Genomic DNA, 22,900 nt, shown 5'->3' with positions numbered 1-22,900 from the left:
CTGGAGAAGGTTGTGGTCTCGACGGCGAAGGCTTTGGAGCAGGTTCTGGAACAGAGCCTGAACTTGGCTCCTTTCGCAGACTCCTTTTGCGGTTCGAAGGGGATGAAGATTTTGCTCCTCGCGTTCGTGCCATTTTGGAGATATCGATCTTTGGCCGGCGCTGCTAAACGGAGAAGACGACTGGAGGTTCGGACGGCGTGGCTTGGCGAAGAAAATGAAGGGGCTGCGAGAATGGTGCTCTGATTTTTGAAACCCTTTTCGCAGCACTTTTGACCGGTATAAATAGGAAAAACGGAAGCCCAGGGGTCAGATTACGTTTCGCAACAAAACGCCAATTTCGCAGCAACTTGCCATTTTCGCAGCAACTTCGCAGTGAGTTTCGCAGCTGCGAAATTGATGTCACTGTGCTGCGAAGTGGCACTCGTGTGCCAAATCCACTTTCGCAATTGCGAAATGCCCTGCGGAATGGGACTTTTGGTGCGAAATCACGCTTTTCCATTTCGCAATGAGTTTCGCAGCTGCGAAATGGATGCTACTGTTCTGCGAAGTGGCACTCGTGTGCCAAATCCACTTTCGCAATTGCGAAATACACTCGCAGAGGCTTCTACAGTGCTGCGGAATGGTTTGGCAGCAAAATGCCGATTTCGCAGAGGTTTCCTTCACCCTGCGAAATTTCGCAGAGCTCTGTTTCTCCCCTGTTTTTGCTCTGTTTCGGCTCCAATTTCGGCCCGATTTTTTTTTTTTTCAATCCCCTTGAAATTTCTTCCACCTGGGATCATATAAAACGATTAAAACACACCTAAAAACATGATTTAAAATCAAAAACTAAGATCAAAAGCATGGAAAGAACTTGAAAATTTACAAAATTTACAAAAATTTTGGACTGTGGTTAAACCACGTCCAGCAAACCCATTTCACTTAGGCTTTTTGAGGTTCAAGGAGGTTGATTGCCTCCTTTTCTGATTTGAATGACTCCATGAACGGCTTAAGACGATATCCATTGACTCTAAAGCTGTCCTTGCCATTGGAATTCAATAAGTCCACCACTCCATTGGAATATACTCGGTGAATAACAAATGGACCAATCCACCTTGACTTGAGCTTCCCAAGAAAGATATGGAGTCTTGTGTCATACATCAAAACTTTTTGCCCTTCCTGATTCAGTTTGCCCGGATCCCATTTGAAGCTTGCATCCTTCACTTGAGACTTGGTTTGAGATGAAGATATTACGACAGGACATTGATTATTTTCTTCAAGATATGTATATTTCAGCTCCACAGGTAAAGGCTTCAGATTGAGTTTTGGAATTTCTTTTTCAACAGCTGCCTCCTCTTCTTCATTGAACAGAGGTAGAATTCCTTCTATCTTTCTCCAACTTTGTAGAGTAGCAAGCCCAATAGGAAATTCAGAAAAACCTTCCTCAATATCCACAAGACTTTCATTCAACTTGTCTTGCATATGTTGATTGCAGTGCTCCTCCACCAAAGTATCAATAATACATAGCTCTTCTGGACCCTCTTCTTCTTCTGGAGTGATTTGCTTTTTAGACATATAGAAAATATTTAGATCCAGTGTCATATTACCAAAAGTGAGTTGCATAAGCCCATTCCTACAATTGATGATTGCATTTGAAGTTGCAAGAAATGGCCTTCCAAGGATGATAGGAACTAAATTAGCTTCCTTTACAGTTGGATCAGTATCAAGAACAACAAAATCTACAGGATAGTAGAAATTATCTACTTGAACCAATACATCCTCAATTACTCCTCTTGGAATTTTCACTGATCTATCTGCCAAAGATAAAGTGATTGATGTTGGCTTCAACTCTCCAAGTCCCAGTTGCTTGTAGACAGAGTATGGAAGCAAATTCACACTTGCTCCCAAGTCTAGCAAGGCTTTCTCCACTACCTTTCCTCCAATCATGACTGAAATGGTAGGACTTCCAGGGTCTTTGTACTTCAAAGGAGACTTACACTGTAAGATTGCACTTACTTGCTCAGTCAAGAAGGCTTTCTTGTTTACAGTCAACCCTCTTTTGATAGTACACAAGTCCTTTAGGAATTTTGCATACGTTGGAACTTGTTTGATCATATCCAGCAGTGGAATATTAACTTTCACTTGCCTCAATACTTCTAGGATTTCAGCTGCATTTCTAACCCCCTTTTTCCCCTGTAATGCTTGAGGAAAAGGTGGAAAAGTTGATTTCTTCAGCATTTCTTCCTTCAGAAGCTCTTTCTCTGGAATTGCTTTCATTGTTGCATCAGAGACCTTCTTTTCTTCACTGATCTCACTGCCTTTATCTTCCATTTCCTTCCCTTTCTTCATCTCTTCTTCTTTCTCAACATGTGGCTTGGGTGTTGGCTGCTCAATTTTCTTACCACTCCTTAGAGTGATCAAAGCTTTCACATCTTTCACCTGTGATGATTCTCCCTCATGGCTTTCCACTTCATGGACACCTTTGGGATTTTGGTGAGGTTGAGAAGGAAATCTTCCCTTTTCTTGCAGTGTATTCAAATTTGTAAGCCTTGAAATTGAATATTGGATGTTATCAAACTTTTGATTCATATCATTTTGCATTCCATCCATTCTTTTGTTCAACATACTCTCCATTCTGTCCATTCTTTGATCCACTCTGTCCATTCTTTGATCCACTCGAGCATTGGTGGCTTCTTGCTTTCCCACAAAATCTCCCACTACCTTGCTGAGATTAGCTATTATTTGTTCAATACTTGAAGATTGCTGAGATGGTGGATCCGGCTGTTGGTATTGAGTTGCTCTGGCCTTCCATGAGAAATTTGGATGATTCCTCCAACTTGAATTGTAGGTATTTCCATAAGGAGCATTGTTATTGGGCCTGAATTGTCCAACAACATTTGCTTGATCTCTATACATTTCCCTTTCAACTGAAATTGCAGGGCATTCCTCTACCAAATGTTCAAATGATTGACAATTGGGACACAGCTTCACTTGCACTGGTGCTTCAGCAACAGCTTGCACTTCATGCATTCTTTTCAGCTCCAGCTCCTCCAATCTTCTTGTCATAGCTGCCAACTTTGCTTTCATGTCATCATCTTCTTTTAAATTATACATCCCAGCCTTTGCATTGTAAGCATTCAACTGAGACTTCATCTTTCCCACTTCTCCTTTGGTTGGTTCATCCCATCCCCTTGAAACATCAGCTACATAGCTCAAAAAATCCATAGCTTCCTCTGGATTTTTGCTCATGAAATCTCCTCCACACATTGTCTCGAGGAGTTGCTTCATTGAGGAGGACATACCATCATAGAAATAGCTCACCAATAGCCAAGTATCAAAGCCATGGTGAGGACAAGCATTTATAGCTTCCATGTATCTCTCCCAACACTCATAGAATTTCTCATTCTCTTTAGCTGAGAAGTTTGAAATTTGCCTTTTCAAGCCATTTGTTCTATGAGTAGGAAAAAATTTCTTGAGGAATTCAGCTTGTAAATCAGTCCAAGAGCGGATACTCCTTGGCCTTAAAGAATTAAGCCAAATTTTGGCCTTATCCTTTAAAGTAAAAGGAAATAACTTAAGCCTCATCAAGTCAATTGAAGCTCCTCCCTCTTGGAATGTATTACAAACATCTTCAAATTCCTTGATGTGTGCATACGGATTCTCACTTTCCATCCCATGGAAAGTTGGTAGAAGTGGAACAAGATATGGTCTGATCACTAGCTGCTCTGTAGGGGGCACTATACATGATGGTGCACTCATACGAGGTGGATGCATACGGTCCCTCATTGATCTGAATTCATTGAGATTGTCTTGACGACCTTGGTGACTATGCTGATCTTCAGGTGCAGCCTCCATGATATTCAAGATTACTTCCAATTCTCCTCTCTGAGGTGTATCACACTTAACAAGCCTACCTCCAATGTCTCGTATCCACTTTGGCATACACAACTAGTATTCAGCTGCAACTAAAATGAAAACAGAGGACAACAAGAACAGAGGACTACAATAGCAAAATTAAACTAGACTAAAATTTAAAAAGATAAACTTAGATTGTAAATAAACAAAGAGAGAATGAAAATTAGTAAAGTGAAAGAAACTTTACCAACTTGTGATGGAAATCACAAGTGCTCAACAATGGTATCAATTTAAACTTGACACTCATTCCCCGGCAACGGCGCCATTTGACTCATGCCCAATTGGTGTCTCAGCTGATTTGTGTTCAGCTGGTGCTCCTTGATTGAGGAAGTGATCAACAAAATTTATACCTATAACACCATACACTAGGGTAGCAAATACAAAGCTACTATAGTATAGTGGCTCTAAGGATCGTTCACTGGGAATGATTTGCAAGCAATCAAGGATACCAATTCCAAGTGAATTGGTTTTGTTTCATTTCACGGTTAGCTTAAGGAATAAAACACAAACTTTGATTTGTAAAGGTTGAGACTTAAACTAACTAACTTAGCAGAAGTTTGGAATAATTTAGGAAGAAAAACATTCCTTGGAGATTTAGGTTCACTGGGGTGGTTCCTCATGCAAAAGACATAGCTCCGGTCAGATGGTTCATTTCCTCGCATTAGAGATTCAACTTATAGTCAATTCTCTAACCGGTGATGTACAGAGACTCCTTCAATTAGATTTCACTTTAATTCTCTCACTGATACAACTTGCAATGGTTCATGCCTCTCACGAGCACTTACCATTCAAGGTGATCTTTAACCTTGGACTTCCCTTCACAAACTCGCAAGAGATAACTAATGGATGTCTCCTAGGAGTCCAAAAGCTTACCAAGTGTTGGTAATTCCAGAAAATCCTACCTTGAAGTCACCTACCAAAGGCTCGCAAGGGGTAAACTAGTGCATTTCCACGGTTGGAAATCACTTGCCTTACCAAGTGTTGGCCTAGGTGACTCTAAGGTGTTTTAAGTTAACTAAAAACATTGAAATCACTAAAGGATTTCACTTCCTCTTCATTACTAGCTAAAACCACAGAGCTTTGCATTCTTGCACTTGGAACCTTCCCCGGCAACCTTAGCTCCAAGGAATTGGAGGTTTAGTTACTCATTCTCTGGGGAAAACTCCTCAGAGAATTCATAACTTAGAAATAAAATGAAAATACAAAGTGAGAAGGTAAGGCAGTAGAAAGAAAAGACTTTACTTGCTTACCAAATGGTTACAGAAGGAACTCCTCTCTGAGAACATGCTCCCGAGAGGTATTTATAGCAAACTAATATAAAACTAATTCTTACAAAGATATTTGGTCTTTTTACTAACTTAAAAACTAAGGAATCATGTAATTGGTGGTTTACAAGGAGTATTTTGGAATTTAGACAACAAAAATCTAATGGAAAATATCTCCCAATGTCGGTAGCAAGCTTCGGGAGGCTTCCGGAGCCATTTCGCAGGAGAAAAGTGGTGCCTGCGAAATTTCGCAGACACCCAAGAGGGCTGCGAAATTATTTCGCAAGACCAAGCTATCTTCACCAGGCTGCAAAGTTGGCTTCCATCTTGAAGTTCCTAGCTTCCCTCTCGCGGCATGGTTCGTGCATCGTTAGAAGGAGAAACACCTTACTGTACAAAAGTGTTGCGAAATTCTCGCAACAAAAGGCTGATTCCGCAACACTTTAGAGTGACTGGCTTGTAATGGCTGCAACTTCTTCGTTTCAACTCCAAATTGCACACCGTTTGAAGCATTGGATTGTTGACTTCCTGAGCTTTGAAATGGTATATAGCTTGCATCATTTGGACTTCAGAAAGTGCTCCAAAAGTGGCTGCTACGACTGTCATCAAGAATAGGCTTCATGACTGATCCTCTTTGCTTTTTCTCCTTGCAATCCGGATTCACTCTTGGCAATTGAATTCTAAGCTTTGCCCAAGATTCCTCATAGCTCTCCTCATTCTTGACTTGCTTTGGTGATCAAAATACTAACAAAAACACCAAAACTTGCACAAAGTGATTAAAATTGCTTTAAAGGATCCTTAACATGCCAATTGAGTTAAAAGGCCTAAACTACTACTCAAAAGTGTTAAAAAGGATTAATTAAAGGCTATCAAATAGCACTTTTTGAGTAGTAATCAACGTGAACAGTTACAGTGTTTTTGGGTATACTTTCTCCAATTTTTCTTTGTTTCTTTTGCCAAGAGAGATTGTATAATCTAAGGCTATATGTGCTTTTGATGTATTTGGCAGTCTCTAGAGATTATTCTAGAGAAGACAAGTGTAACCCATTATTGTTGATAGTGGAAGTTTGAACTGGACTAAGTCCCGTGATTTTTCCTTTCGCATTGGGGAGTTTTCCACGTAAAAATTTTGGTGTCTGATTTTTTTTTTTTGTTACATGAGATTATTTATTTATTGATGCTAGTTGTTATTGCCTATTTAATTTTCCATGAAGAAATGGTAGAAAAATCCTGGTGTTTGTTGGAATATTGTGAATTCACCCTAACATAGGGCAACCAACCCAATCAACATTACTTAAGGCATTAAGAGTAGTAGGACTTTGAGCAGTATAACGAATACCAAAATGGTGTATGCATTTAGGTATATTAAGAAGATTTTTTGCATTTGAATAATGAAAGTAGGGTTGCCAAAAAAGTGAGAAACCTTGTTGACCGAGTGAATGAAATTGGCCCTTGTTGCATCCACAGGCTCTGAATAAGAGGGGTGGACTTTATATTTGATTGTCATTGGTGGAGCAAGGGTCGACTTTATCTTTGATTGTCATTGGTGTAGAAATTTAAATAGTGTAGTGATTCAAGGTCCTTGATTACAAACTCCTAGCCAAGCTTTGCAATTAAATTTTGAATTAATCATCATGTTTGGTGGTATCAATGAATCCTGGTCATGTTTGGTGGTATCAATGAATCCTGATGGTTGCTCCATATAGTCAGTTTCCTTAAGGATTTTATGTAAGAATGCATTTTTGACATTAAGTTACCACATCTTTCATTTGAATGAGAGAGACAATAATTATTAATTAGATGGTAGTTGGTCAAACCATAGGGTTGAAGGTTTCGTCATAGTTAATTCCAAAGATTTGTGTGAATCCTTTTGTGATCAAGCGAGCCTTAAAGCGATCAATGGTTCTGTCCTCAGTTTTAATGCAACAGACCTACTTTGAGCCTACAAGGTAATTAATTCCATAAGGTCTGGAAACTATCTACCATGAATTATTATTATTTTTTTCTTGAGAGCAATAGTTCATGTTGCATGGCTTCTACCCAATGTGGATCTTTCAGGGCTCCTTTGAGAGTTTTTGGTCCATGTGGCAAAGATGAGACAAGCCTTTGGTAGCAATAGTTGCATAGTCTTGCAAATATGAGGGATCTTTGCATTGTCTAACTGGCTAAGAGACTGGTTGAAGATTTGACTCTGAGCTTTCCATGATTGGTGATTGACTTTCCATATTTTGTGGTTGCATTATGACATGATCGGATGGTGTCTTAAATGACAACTCAATATAGAGTTCTCCAATTTGCTCACCATCAAATTGAGTAGATGGCAGTTGTGCTAAGCTTTCCATGAATGAAGACTGAGTTCCCATATTTCGTGGCTGAAGTGTGGTGTGTTTAGATGATACCTCAATTAGCAGGTTAATGTAGTATTCTGCAACTGGTTCAAGATCAGGTTGAGGAGGCGGCAGTTATGTTGAGATGCTATTATTTTTTATTTTTCAAGATTTTGCATATTTGAAGGAGTCAGATGTGAGCAATTCATTGTGTCAATCAACTGATCATCTTGGTTTGGAAATTTAGACAATTTAAAATTTTGAGAATTTTTTACCAATTAAATTGGTATGAAAGGAAAAGTATCTCCATCAAATATGATATGCCGTGAGATGTATCTCCATCATTATCCTTTATGTTTTAGACTGTATCCAATAAAGACACAAGGATATGTCTTCGTGACAAACTTTGAACCACCTTGATGTTGTAGGGTGGGAAAGCACTAGCATCCAAGCACCCACAAACCACTATAATCTGGATGTCTATGATAAAGTTTTTGAAAGGGGCTTTCATTCTATAGAATTGAGGATAGTAAATGGTTAACTAAACACATGGCTGTAAAAAAAGCTTCAACCCATAAAGATAGAGGCATATTAACATGAAAAGAAATTATAATTAATTTCTTTCTCAACTATATGTCAATGCTTTCATTCTGCTACCCTATTTTGTTGGGAAGTTCCCAAATAAGAAATATATAATTCAATGCCACAACTTCGAGTATGGTTAATAAAGTCATTTGAGTTGAACTCTCCATCTCCGCTACATTGGAAAATCTTGATCTTTTGATCAAATTGCTTTTCAACTAACCTTTGAAACTTGATGAAACAATCAAGGACATTTGAAGTTCACTTTAAGGGGTAGAGCCATGTGAATCTGCTAAAATCACCAATAAAGATTGCTAGGTTGGCAAGGCCTGCGATTCATTTTACACAACTTCATAAGATTGGAATTGATGAACGTTCAAATCACAGGTATTATCAACTTAACCACCACCTCTAGATCTAGCTTTTGAATGCTTTGATTTCTGCTGTGCATCCATCTACAGAGCTTAGGAATAGATTGCATGCACCCTATATATCCAAGTCAGGGAATGGTGTAACCTAGGTATATATACCCTGCAACTATTGTAACATCAAGCAGGTGCAGAGCCTTTGCCATGGGAATTGAAATGCCTTTGTGGTCCATTTTGTCCATGACCTCTTTGGACAAAGAAGGCCTGAGCATGTTGTATGTACATCTTTTCCTCCTCCAGTGTGATACAATAGTTTGTTCCTGGCCTTAGAGCGCCAAGGTAAATTTGTTGAAGGATGGATATGACGCCTTTGTGAGCATAATTGTACGGTAGTCCATATATTGGTTTCCTAAGCCTTTGGCAAATTGGAAGACCTTATCAAGGTCTGATATTGGCTTTTTGATGGTTTCAAGATTATTGCAAATGAACTTGAATTATTTGAAGCACTCTTCAATCCAATGAGAGCCCTTCTTGATTCCCATCAACATATTCTTCAAGTTTCCTTCCTTTTCAATGGTGACAAGAAGCAATTGTTGTTCAAATGACATCCATACGTCAAAGACTGTTCCTACTTCAAAAACCATACTTAAGGACGTCTTTTTCCACAGTTCCAAGAAACCACGAAGTTAGAAGCCCATCCTTGGTCATCCAAGTTTGATATTGAGGGTTTGAACTTTTCTCTCCTTTTTCATCCATAATTTCTTCGGCTGGATTTTCATTCACAGTAATGTGATGGTAAATACCAAGGCTGCAAATTAGAGGGATAATTTGAGAGTGCCATAAAAGAAAATTGGTAGAGCTTAGTTTGATAGAAATCAGGCTGAAGCATTGGTGGAAGGATTGTAGGTTGAGTTCAGGTTCTTGCTTCTGTTAGGGAGGAGGAAGATGAAGACATGACGTTTTGGTTTGTGGATTAGTATGGATAATATGCACTGAGAATATGCTTTACAGGAAAGGAAATTGCATTAGTCAGTTCACAAAAAAGGATAGAAAGATGTAGGCAGTAACTTGTCCTTAATTTGTGGGGGATGGATTGTATAGTTGACCCATGATTTTGTGCATATTGATATTCCTCTTGATTCTCTTGTGATGTTGCTTGATATGTTTCCAGACCAGAGATGTCTGTGGCTTGATCTGTGGGACTGTTATTCAACCTGTATAGGTCATCCCTTGAAATTCACTTGGGATTAATTATCCGAATTGGTTTGTAAGGTTGATTCTTTGCCTGACTCAATTGCATGCATACTAGGTAAATTTTTGCAAAATGAAGGACATGCATTTGAGTATTGGAGCATTACTCTCTCATCAATTAATTAATAAATGATGTCCAGTTACATCTTAGCATGGCCCAATCCTTTTGGATCTGATTTAGTATATTAAATGAATTGAATGGAGCTCTCTTGCTTATGTTTAAGCAGTACATATATTCTGTGAATCATACCGAGTTTGGCAATTTTACCGGCTATCCCCAGCCATTCATATTCCCTAATCTGCATGAATATAATTTTGCTGAGGAAAAAAATTGTTCGACTACAAATGAGAGTCTAATATGATCGCTATGATCAGGAAACATAGTGAGCATGAGAACTAAATCATTTTACACTTCATTGACTTTTTGGTAAAAGGGTTTGGTCCTTCCAGAGCTAGATCTTGAAATCAATCATACATATTGGAAAACCAACTCTACTTCTTGATGGTAACGCAAGGTTATAATTTTGTTGAGACAATTATTCACTCTTTCATATGATTAGGATGCCATCTTTCGGAAATAGGGGAACTAACTTCCTTGCATAGCTTGGCAATCTGTGTCCCAGTACTGATCAGCAGCTTCATCTAGCATCTATATGCACGTTACCCAATTCCATTCTTCATGTAACTAAATAGAGCCTAGCTAAGACACAAGATGGTGTCCATGGTTTCATCATGAGAAGTTATAGAATGAGAGTTCATTTCTATCCTTGATGATTGAAGCCTTATTAATATTCACAAAACTTATGAACTATATTAGATGGGGATCACCCATCTCTATTAGCCAATTATATTGCATGTATTAATAGTACTGCCATTAACATTAGATGCCAATGCATGAAAAGAACAAATACTTGAGAAGCCACAGATTGCATTGCTTTATTGCATGCATAAATCATACAATATTTGAACAAATTCAGACTACATAACAAACATCATTTACACCACACTTATGAACTTAAAATTCAAACTTACTGGCTATTTGACAATAGGTAAATGATTCACACAATTGATAGATATTTTCCCTCCAATACAAATGAAATGTGATAGATCGATAGTACTGAAAGCGTGAATGAAAATAAATGCTGGAAACCTTGCTTTAAGACAGTTGCCCTAGTTCTGAAGGAAGTGACCAATACCAGGACTGTGACCCGGGGAAGTTGGCCTGAAGGCTTCCACGTGACCTGAGGGTGGTGGCTGAGACTTAGCCACCACCTGAGTTGGTGGTTTTGTAGGCAGAGACTCATTAGCATTGTGCTCAGCAAATTTTGTGATTTTAACATGAGTTTTGAGTTCTGAGGATCCCTTTTTCATCCCCGAGTTCAATTGCCTTCCCTCAGTAGACTGAATTTCTTGAAAGAAAATCAGCACTACAAGGAACAAACAAGCAAACATGAACTTAAGATTGGCCATAGAGGAGACTAAAAGAAGACGAAAGAAGATAGAAGAAAGAACTTTAGCAAGCAAGCAAGATGCCGCGGTCCTTACATCTCCAAGGGTATTTATAGAGCTAGGGCTATATAGCAGTGGGCCGTAAGTCCCAACCAGTGGGAGATTCTCTAAGATAAAAATAAACACAAAAGTTCACTAGGTCAGTAACATAGATTTTTTTTACGCTCTCTCAATTAGTGTGGGCGGTGCAAAGCTAGCTTAAGGTGGCAGGTAGGGTTAATCTGTCAACAATTGCATGTTCCATGCAATAGCACATTTTCTTATTGGCCTCTTGTTTTAAACAATAGAAAGCTCATGAAAGGTCCAGTGTAGAAGACACTACAAAGTATTCAGTACAATTCCAGCTTGTATATTCAAAGTTGAGATCGTTAAGGCCACACAAGTAAAGTCTAAACCTCAAACATTGGAACATGGTGGTGCATGTGTGCTGTCTGGGACCCTATATTAATTTCAAAGAAAAAGGACTCCAGCCACCATCATTCAGGTTATTATAATAACATTGTTCTGGTTTTAGTTTTTTTTTTTTTTTCCTGTGATCACGTTCACATAAAACTTCGTGTTTTCAGTCAGACACGGTTAGCTTTCCAACCAGAAATCCTCAGCTCAGCTGAACCCAATTTTCGTTTTGCATTTTTTGCAGTCTTTTGAGTATTAGAAAGGCACAGTTTCAACCGCTAAAAGCGTGAATGTTTATTTAGTTTTAGGCTTATCTTTAAGGCTGCTTATATCAGAAATCCTTGTCCTTTCCACTGAACATGAAGAATTAGAAAAAATTAAAAGCGTAATAATTAATTTTCTTAAACCAACAAGAGAAGTGGGTGTGATAAGATGATATATATATACTGGAAATTTGTATTTGAAAGCCACCTTGAAATGCCACTGGCGAGACCTTAGAGACCAACTGAGCTGCATCCATAGACTATAAGCAGTTTCATAATATAAAATATAAAAAAAATTGAAATTATGAATCCATTAGACAACATTAATGGATGGAAATTGTGGCCATTGATACCTGATACATCTCATTTATTCGCAACCAGTTGTGATAGTAAATGGGCAAAATTTAGAATTCATTTGGTAATGATTCTAAGAAACGTTTCTAATTTTTTTGGCATTTGAAAATTTTTATCATTTAAGTATTAGAAAGACTAAAAATGTTTTCAAAAATCAATGTCAAACATATTCTTAATCTTTTGTAATTTACCATGCACTCAAATTAAATCAGTTGGGGATACAAAAAAATAAATCATATATTCATAATTAATTTAAAATCTGACCAATATAAAGTTGTTATATTAGGTTTATGCATGGTAGTCTTCTCTCATTTTCTTTTAAAAAGAATCATACTATTTCTAATGATAGAACAAGCTTACATTAATTACTAGGTTTATGCATGGTACGCTTACTAGGTTTATGCATGCAAGGAAGTCATATACAATACCATGCGAACAATCTAAACTTCAAGTCATTTTAATGGAGGTTGCAAGTGACCAACCCAAGAGAGTAACAAATACAAATTAGAGTAATGGAACAAGCTTAAACTGATATTACAACACTATTACATTCAGAATAATAAGTTGTACAATGGGAAGCGAAAATACATAACCAATCTACTATTTCTAATGATAGAACAAGCTTACAAATTAACATCACCCTGCAGCACTGTTACAATGATGATAGTGAAATAACAAGCGAAAATACGTGCACATCCATGACAACAGACATCTATGACATGCAAATCAATACTTAGTTACGAAGGGAGTGACCAACACCAGGGCTATGGCCAGGAGTTGTTCTTTGAAAGGCGTCTTCATATAATCCCATAGTTTGCATACTATGGTCATTGTGCAAGTTGCTAGGGCTCGCAACAATTTCTCTAGTCTCTCTTGTATTAATGCATTCCCCATCAGGGCTCAAGCATTTTACACACTTCAACTTCCTTTTTAACTCCAAGTTCCTTCCTTCAATATGGAGAACTTCATGAGTAACAATCATTAGTAGAAAAAAGAAGCAAGTGCAAATGAACTTGGCCATAATTGGAAGAATGGATCAGTAGCCTCCAATAACTAAGCTCAAATGAGCTAAAGGAAAAAAGAGAGGCTAAAGACCTAAACTCAAAACTGTATTGAAAGAGGAGAGGAATAAGGAAGCCTTGCACCTCACATCGGTATTTAAGGACTTAAAAAGAAGTTGCATGTGCGAATTAAGCACCAACCAAGATTCCATCCAGTTAACTGCATCACATGGGAAGAAAGGGCAGCCCCAGTATGTCCCTAAGGAAGATAAAACCTAGACATTAAGTTAGACATATAGAAGAGAGGTTGTCACATTGAAAAATGAAAATCCTTTTGATGCTGTTGAATGAGAATGATCTGCATATTAACTAGAATACCATGTTTATTAAATGAAATTTAAAGTTCAAATCATGTTTCAAGTGAGGTTGTGATCAAACAAATATATTGTTGCAAATGAGGCTACTAGAAAGATCTTCAAATTTGAACTAAAATTTACAATGGAAACCTATATTGTAAAATTTTCTTATAGCAGTTTCAATAAGCTCAAAGGCCATACTCTCGACAATCATGTACAGGAACATGCCTTTTTGAAGAAGAAAATCTTTATAAAAAGAAAGACCAAGATGCTGCGCCATTCACACATGACCCAAGAAAGTGGGGAAGGATTGCAAGTAGGCTTAATATAAAACTATATATTAACTGGAGGTCTTAATATGGTCACAACTATACACTATGGCACATAGCAAGCTAAGATTCTTTTTGCACTCGAAGTACAATAAAGGCACCTTCACCATATGGAATCTCAATTCAAACCGTACAAAAAATAATAATAAAAATAAATAAAAAGCCTATAATAAGGGCTGCACATGGAGTGGATTTAACCTAGTAACTGGGAGGTAGTTAAAAGGGAAGTTGAAACAAAATTTTGGAAGGCAATAATATAATTACTTCTCTATATAGTCTTCTTGGAATCTAGCTTAGAAGGCTGTTTTGGAGGTGCCAGCGGTGAAGGATCCACCGCACACCCTTTTCAAATTTGCGGCTCATTATTTTAAAAATGACAACTAGAGACCTATATGATGAGGTAGTTGAAAATTGTTTGAAACGATCACACCCTTCCTATTGAAGTTGGAATTGACTTGAACTTTAATTGCAATTTTTTAAAGTTCAAAAATTAAGTAAAGATGGGGTTGTAACTTTGTAGAGACCACATGGCTAGGCGGTGGCCGTGGGGACATGCCTTTGCACTTCGCAGTTTTAGGTGGAAGGAGTACTAATTTTGAAAATGAATACGAAATTGAGATTTTGGCACAGTGGGACACTGCACCTCAGCGTAACTCTCTTTTCTATTTTCATATTTTTAAGGAAAATGATAAGGTACTGATTTGACCCCAAACTTATAATCTCAATTCTTGAAAGTATGTTCTATGTTATATATCATGGAACGAGGGAATAAATCTATGAGATAAAATACAAACAAATATGACTATGTACAGATAAGTTGAACGAAAGTTTATAATAATAAAACCAATATACAAACAAATTAGATGTAAGTGAGGTACAAAGTTTATTTTCTACACATGACATGTTGTGATTGATTCTTTTTTTTTCTTTTTTCTTTTTTGATAGATACTGGTTGGTGGATACTACTGTAGAACCCTACTTTTAGTCCAAGGATGAACATACATAGAAATATGGAAATGATCCATGTCTAGTCTAAATTAGTTTAATAAACATTATTAATTAGTTCATTATCTTATGGTTTAACTTTTAGGTTAAATAGCTAGTTAACATTCATGATATTAATTAGACTCTTGTTTAGCAGGATAGCATATGCTTATTCTTTTCCAATTCATTGAATCCAAGTATAAATCCAAAAATGCCTATGACTTTTAAGTCTTTTGATAGGTTAGCAAGCTGACATAAAAACCGGAGAAGAAAAACACACACACACACACACACACACAGCCATTGAAAAATATCAGGAGTAGCTAGCCGGGCTTGAAGCTCATGGCTTGGCCCAATATGATGCATGCATGAATGGGGTTTAAGAAGGCGAAGATATTGATACTTTCCAAGCTTGTAATAGGAAAAGCAGAAATTTTTTTGTGGGCAACTCAATACAGGAACATGTGTTTGATGTGTACACAAATGAGTAGTTCCAGTCAATTCATGCCCACGCATGCATACATGTGAAGAGTTCTGGATTCAAGGTTCAACTTGGTAGATTTTCTCATCAGTAAATATGATTTAATTTGAACGGTCAATTTTCATGCATGCACTTGCGATGAGTAGTTCGAAAATGATAAAGATAGCACTACATATCATTTCTTGAATGTAAAATTAAGGACAATAATGTAACTAATGCTTTATTTTCAGCTTATTAACTTGGTGGAATGACTTCACAGGAGAACAGCAGCATACATAAAAGAGTTTCACCTGTAAGGACAGTTGAGGATATTGTGAAACTCAGGAATTGAAACTACTCACACAAAGGACAGTTGCAGTTGACCTCACTTAGTTTGCATTTCTATACATGTCTAAGCATTTGGTTCTGCATTTGGTTCTGCATTTGTTTTCTGAAGAGAATGGCCAACACCAGGGCTGTGACCTGGCTTTGTGGGCCGATAATCGTCCTTGTATGCTGTGACAGACTGTCTCACACTGGGACTATTGCGTAGTGCCTTTGGTTGAGTATCATCTTTGGTTGGTACAGAGTGATGGCCAACACCGGGGCTGCTGCCTGGAGTTGTAGGTCGAAAATCATCTTTAGATACTGCAGTTGAATCCCCAAAACCAACGCTGTAATTTGGCAACATGGGTGGGGGAAGTTCCTTCTTTCCTGCAACTGAATTTTTAACACCGGGATTGGGCTCCTGGGGAGGTGCGGCCCAATGATCATCTTTGTGCTCAATTCCTTGGCTGCCTGTTTCTGTTCCTGGTTCAGAATCTATTGAACTAAACTCATGTTTGTCCAGTGATTTTATCGGCCTTCCCTCGGTATAGAGAATATCATGATAGGTGATTACTGCAAGAACAAGGGAACAGGCATGGATAACTTGGATTTTTGCCATGAAGAGAGAAGGAAAGTGATCAGCAGGATGGTTTCTTTCTTTGAATTGAGTAGGAAGGCCCAAGAAAGCCTCAGGCTTTAAGGAGGGAGAGAAGCGAATGTGATGGTCACAGCATTGCATTTTCAGGGTACTTATAATCTTGGGGAGCATGGTTTATGAGGATCCTAAACCGCTAATTATTTTATAGGGGCCAATTTGGATGGTTGTGTGTGCTTAAGAACAGTATGCATAAGGCATGCCTGCTCTTAACCTTCTTTCATTTCTCTTTTGATTTCTTTCTTTTATGTCTTTTGCTTTTGTTCCTTCGATAATGTAAAATAGAGTAACTATTGTACCGACATAAAAATATATTTGTAGAACACATTCACATCAAAGCTTAAAAACGTCCTCGTCATATTTGTCTATATGACCTTTCCGTGTAATGAAACGTTGCTTGGGTTTGAATGTTGATCTATTTAATCGATTTTTTTTTCCTGAAAAATTGAATGGAATGATTTGTTAGGACCCAAGTGTTTGTTCAGAATAACACAAATGAGCTCATTATTTGGTCTTCCCACCATGGAAGTGCACCAGAAAGTTGGGGGTGCTCGTGTACTTGCCACTTACAGATATATATTATTTTTTGTGATGGCTCGTGTGCAAGTTGACTCTTTTTCTCGATAAATTCAAGTGAAACGTCCTTTCTCCCGTACTTCCATTTTTCTTTTTCTTTATGGTTTTCTGAACAAGTTGATGATTACTAAGCGGCTGGGAGGTAAGATTCTTCCCAATTATAGCAATAAACAAAATCTTTCTTTGATAGCAATATCAGTTGCTCCCTACATTTAAATATTGACTCAGATTTGATAGTTTTGTATATATAAAGTATAACACCTTAATTATAATGCGCCTCTGTTTAGATGACCGCTCCAAAATTAGGCTCAAGGATGGAGGATGGGTGTAGTACTGTGGAATGACTTGGGGGATTGGTGTAATATTGAATGCTTTTGGGATGATTGTGATGTTGAATGTTATAAAAAGATTTTTTATCTTTCACTGGATACAAACTAGTTTTCAAGTGAGAATATGCTTTGTAAGATTCGGTCCAATAGGTGGTTTTAGAGTCGTTGGATCATCATGATAGTGAAAGAATTGTTAGAATTTCATTTTTTGTCTTTGAAATTCTGAGAATACTTTGCTTATAAGAAGCATTTCATCATTACACTCAAGAAAGCTGTCAATATCAAAGGCAATTAATTGGCTCCTATTAATTTTGGTATTCAATTTCAGTTTTTTTTTTTTTTGCCTTCTTCTGGTTTTTTTTTTTTTTTTTTTTTTTTTTGGGGCATGGGGACGAGTGATGTTCTCTCCATTCCCCTATTTTTCTGTTGTGCTTTGTTAATATAGATTCCAAACTCGGTGTTGTCATGGCAACAGTATTCTATTACATATTCAAAGCATTATGGACCCAGGGAGATTTTGCACTTAAGAGAAAAATGGTTTTTAATCACCAGATCAACTACCACTGATGAAAAAGGAAGTTTGATTAATTAATTAGCAATGGATGGTTTACATGAACAACTGATGTTTGACTGAATTTCAGTAATGAGTAGAGATTAGAATTGTTCCTTTTTCATGTTTATATAAGCAACATTTTAATCCCTGTAATCTTATTATTTGATGAAGTTCTTTTATCAAGTCATAGCATATCACAATAAGAATGATTATCATGAAATTCATCTTTAACAATTTGTAAAAGTAGTAGAAAATTTGAAGTTACATATATGTATGATTCAATAAGATCCCAAGCATGATCAGAGCATGGGTACATTTTTAGACTGAGGCTTCTTAAAAGTTTGTCACTCAAAGCAGTTTCTTTACAATGTGTCATTGCAATACCCCATTAGGTTAAGGATCATTTGATTAATTTATTGGACATATAATTAGTATTTTTATTATTTTTAAAATGATTCAGCCCAAAGCTTAAACTATTCAGTAATATGCCAAAGAATAATCTTTCTTAGGCTTGTGTATGGGCTCAATGGAGGGAAATAAACAGTAGTATAATTCAATAAGTCATAACCTCCAAAGCAAAGTAATTAATTAGTCCAAAACAATAAATTAGCTTTCCACTTTCCATGTATCTCATACCATTTGTCATTATTTTTTTCATTAAAATTTCATGGTCTACCAACTAAAAGGTGGAGTCAAATGCACTAAAGCCACTGACCCCATGGAGGGTCCCAGTCACTCCTCTTTGTCATTTTGATTCAAAAGAAGTTAAATGAAACTAGTGCTGCGCCTCAATCCCCTCCTCTTCCCACTTACAATGCAGTTAAAGACAAAGATTCTTGAAAAAGTACACCTGCATGGTTGGCTCCTCCATCTGAGGAAGCCCTCACCAGCCTCCTCCCACTGAACTTTAAACATAAAACAAACATTTTTTGAGAAGAAAGAGGATTTGATTCTCTGTTGTGCTAGGCTGTAGTGCACGAAAGCGACTTTAATAGAAGCACAGAGGATCTTCCGCATGCCTTTCGTATCCCAACGGTCCAAGATTTTATATTGTTCTCCAATTGTTTGTACTGCAAGAGTGACTTAGTCTACACCAAGGACAGTAACACTTGAAAGCATGCAGGGCCCAATTTGAAAACTAATTACCACTTGCCTAGCTATTAGGAGAGAGCCGATCTCAACCACAAATCAAGAGCACTCAATGGTCAATTCTTAAGTTTAGGAGTAATATACATATACCTTATATAATTCATGAATCTTTAATTTGGAAAGCCGTATATATTTAAAGGTTGTAATGTATCCAACAGTAATACTTTTGGCCATTCATTCATTTACCTCTTTATGGTATCAGAACCATTCTGAGAGAAAATCAGCACAAGGAACAAACAAGCAAATATGAACTTAAGATTGGCCATAGAGAAGACTAAAAGAAGAGGAAAGATAGAAGAATAAAAACTTTAGCAAGCAAGATACCGAGGTCCTTACAGCTAGAGCTAGAGCTATATAGGAGTGGGCCGTAAGTGCCAGGCAGTGGGAGATTCTCTAAGATAAAATTAAACAGAAAAGTTCACTAGGTCAGGAACATAGATTTTTTTTTAACGCTCTCTCAAATAGTGTACGCAGTGCAGAGCTAGCTTAAGGTGGCAGGTAGGGTTAATCTGTCAACAACTGCATATCCCATGTAATAGCAAATTTTCAGATTGTTTATTCAAAGTTGGAGCATGGTGGTGCATGTGTGTGCTGTCCGGGACCCTATATTAATTTCAAAGAAAAGGGACTCCGGCCACCACCATTCAGGTTATTATGATAACATTGTTCTGGTTTTAGTTCTTTTTTTTTTTTTTTTTCCTGTGACCACTTTCACATTAAACTTTGTGTTTTCAGTCAGACACGATTAGCTTTCAGTCAGAAACCCAATTTTTGTTTTGTATTTTTCGCAGTCTTTTGAGTGTTAGAAAGGCACAGTTTCAGCCGCTGAAAGTGTGAATGTTTATTTAGTTTTTTAGGACTTACAAAGATGTTGCATGTGCGAATCAAGCACCAACCAAGATTCCATCCAGTTAACTGCATCACATGGGAAAAGAGGGCAGCCGCAGTAAGTCCAAATCCTAAGGAAGGTAAAACCTAGACATTAATTTAGGCATATAGAAGAGAGGTTGTCACATTGAAAAATGAAAATCCTTTTGATGCTGTTGTATGAGAATGATCTACATGTTAATTAGAATACTATGTTTATTAAATAAAATTTAATGTTCAAATCATCTTTCAAGTGAAGTTGTGATCAAACATTTCTATTGTTGCAAATGAGGTTACTAGGAAGATATATCTTCAAATTTGAACTAAAATTTACAATGGAAAGATACAGCAGTTTCAATAAGTTCAAGGGCCGCATTGATACCCTCGACAATCACGTACAGAAACATATCTTTTTGAAGAAGAAAATCTTTATAAAAAGAAAGACCAAGATGCTGCGCCATTCACACATGACCCAAGAAGGTGTGGGGAAGGATTGCAAGTAGGCTTAGATATAAAACTATATATTAACTGGAGGTCTTAATATAGTCACAACTATACACTATGGCAGCTAGCAACCTATGATTCTTTTTGCACTCGAAGTACTATAATGGAACCTTCACCATATGGGATCTCCAAAAAAAAACAAAAAAAAAACTGTGACAAGGGCTGCACATGGATTGGATTTAAACCTTGTAACTGGGAGGGGGTTAAAGGGAAGTTGGAACAAAATTTTAAAGGCGATAAAATAATACCTTCTCTATCATAGTCTTCTTGAATCTAGCTTAGAAGGCTATTTTGGAGGTTCCAGGGGTGAAGGATCCACCGCACACCCTTTTCAAATTTGCGGCTCATTATTTTAAAAATGACAATTAGAGACCTATATGATGAAGTAGTTGAAAAATATTGTTTGAAATTATCACACCCTTCCTTTCGAAAATGGAAATTGACTTTAACTTTAATTGCAATTTTCCAAAGTATAACATTAGGTAGAGATGGAGTTGTAACTTTGTACATGCCCCATGGCCAGGCAGTGGCCGTAAGGGTATGCTCTGCACTTTTAGGCTGAAGGAGTACCAATTTTGAAAATGCATAAAAAATAAAGATTAATTTGGCACAGTGGGACACTGCACCTTAGTGTAACTCTCTTTTTTATTTTCATATTTTTAAGGAAATGATAAGATACTAATTAGGTACCGAATTTGTAATCTATATTGTTGAAAGTATATGATGGATCTAGGTTAATAATAGATGAGGAAACAAATATATGCCATGATAAGGTATAAACAAATACGATTTAGTACAGTTAGTACAAGTAATGAAACCAATGTATAGATAATTAGATGCAAGAAAGGTACAAATCCATTTTATACACATGACATATTGTAATTGGTTCATTTTTCGATAGTTACTCATTTGATACAGTAGTGGAACCCTAGTTTTATACCAAGAGTGAACATACATAGAAACATAGAAATGATCCATGCCTAGTCTAAATTAGTTTAATATACATTATCAGTTCACTATCTGATTGGTTTAAATTTTTAGGATAATTTGTAATTTAACGTGCATGATATTAGACTCTTGTTTGGCAGGATAGCACATGTTTATTCTTGTCCAATTTATTGAATCCACATGCCAATCCAAAAAAGCCTATGAGTTTTAAGTCGATTGATAGTTTTACAAGCTGGCATAAAATCTAAAGAGAAAACACGCGCATACACACACGGACAACGAAATATCAGGAGTAGCTAGCCAGGCTGGAAGTTCATGGCTTGGCCCAATCTGATGCATGCATGAATGGGGCTTAAGAACGCGGAGATATTAATACTTTCCAAGGTTGTAATAAGAAAAGCAGTAAATTTTTCTGCTTTAAATTTAAAGGTTGTGGTTTATTCATGCCCATACATGCATACATGTGAGATGTGACGAGTTCTGGATTCAAGGTTCAGCTTGGTAGAATTCTTCATCAGTAAATATGATTTTCATGCATGCACTTGCAATAGCTGGTATGAAAATGATAAAGGTAGCACTACATATCATTTCTCGAACATAAAATAAAGAGCAATCAGCTTATTAACCTGGCAACCACTGCACAGGAGAACAGCAACATATGTAAGAGTTTCACCTGCAGGGACAGTTAAGGATACTGTGAAACTCAGGAATTGAAACTACTGACACAATCGACTTATGTACTAATTATGCATGTATATACACGTCTAGGCATTTGGTTCTGCATTTTTTTTCTGAAGCGAATGGCCAACACCAGGGCTGTGACCTGGCATTGTGGGTCGATAATCATCCTTGTATGCTGTGACAGAATGTCTCACACTGGGACTATTGCCTAGTGCCTTTGGTTGAATATCTTCCTTGGTCGGTACAAATTGATGGCCAATACCGGGGCTGCTTCCTGGAGTCGTAGGTCGAAAACCATCTTTGTATACTGCAGTTGAATCCCCAAAACCAATGCTGTAATTTGGCGTTATGGGTGGAAGAATGTCCTTTCCTACAACTGAATTTTTAACACTGGGATTGGGCTCTGGGGGAGGAGGTGTGTACCAATGATCTTCTTTGTGCTCAGTTCCTTGACTGCCTGTTTCATTTCCTGGTTCAAAATCAGTTGAACTAAACTCCTGTTTGGTCACTGAGTTTATTGGCCTTCCCTCGGTATAGAGAATATCATGATAGGTGATTACTGCAAGAAGAAGGGAACAGGCATGGATAACTTGGATTATGGCCATGAGAAGAGAAGAAAAGTGATCAACAGGATGTTTTCTATTTCTTTGAATTGAGTAGGAAGGCACAAGAAAACCTCAGGCTTGAAGGAGGGAGAGAAGCGAATGGGATGGTCATGCATTGCATTTCAGGGGGTACTTATAAACTTGCGGAGCATGGCCAATGAGGATCCTAAGCCGCTAATTATTCTGTAGGACAAAAAATAAAGTGAATCACTGCTTCCAATTTGGATGGTTGTGCGTGCTGAAGAACACTATGCATAAGGCATGCTTGCTCTTAATCATCTTTTCATTACTCTTCTGGTTCCTTTCTTTTATATCTTTTTCCTTTCATTCCTTTAATAATGTAAAGTAGAGTAACTATTGCACCGACATA

The 22,900-nt window shown here is 37.3% G+C and overlaps 2 protein-coding genes across 2 annotated transcripts; both read right to left on the bottom strand.

Annotated features, from left to right (window-relative positions):
• Positions 1–15,748: 15,748 nt before the first annotated feature.
• LOC100854101 (precursor of CEP9) lies at positions 15,749–16,402 on the bottom strand. Its single transcript, XM_003632465.3, has one exon. It carries the CDS (start codon positions 16,400–16,402, stop codon positions 15,749–15,751), a length of 654 nt encoding a protein of 217 aa, XP_003632513.3.
• Positions 16,403–22,008: 5,606 nt separating this feature from the next.
• Positions 22,009–22,530, bottom strand: LOC104879943 (precursor of CEP9-like). The gene has a single exon (XM_010654705.1). The coding sequence runs from the start codon at positions 22,528–22,530 to the stop codon at positions 22,009–22,011; it is 522 nt and encodes a 173-aa protein (XP_010653007.1).
• Positions 22,531–22,900: the final 370 nt, after the last annotated feature.

This window comes from Vitis vinifera, chromosome 7 (assembly GCF_030704535.1).
Source record: "Vitis vinifera cultivar Pinot Noir 40024 chromosome 7, ASM3070453v1".
NCBI lineage: Eukaryota > Viridiplantae > Streptophyta > Magnoliopsida > Vitales > Vitaceae > Vitis > Vitis vinifera.
The sequence above is the reverse complement of the archived record's forward strand: the minus strand, read 5'-3'. Positions and strand labels throughout refer to the sequence as shown.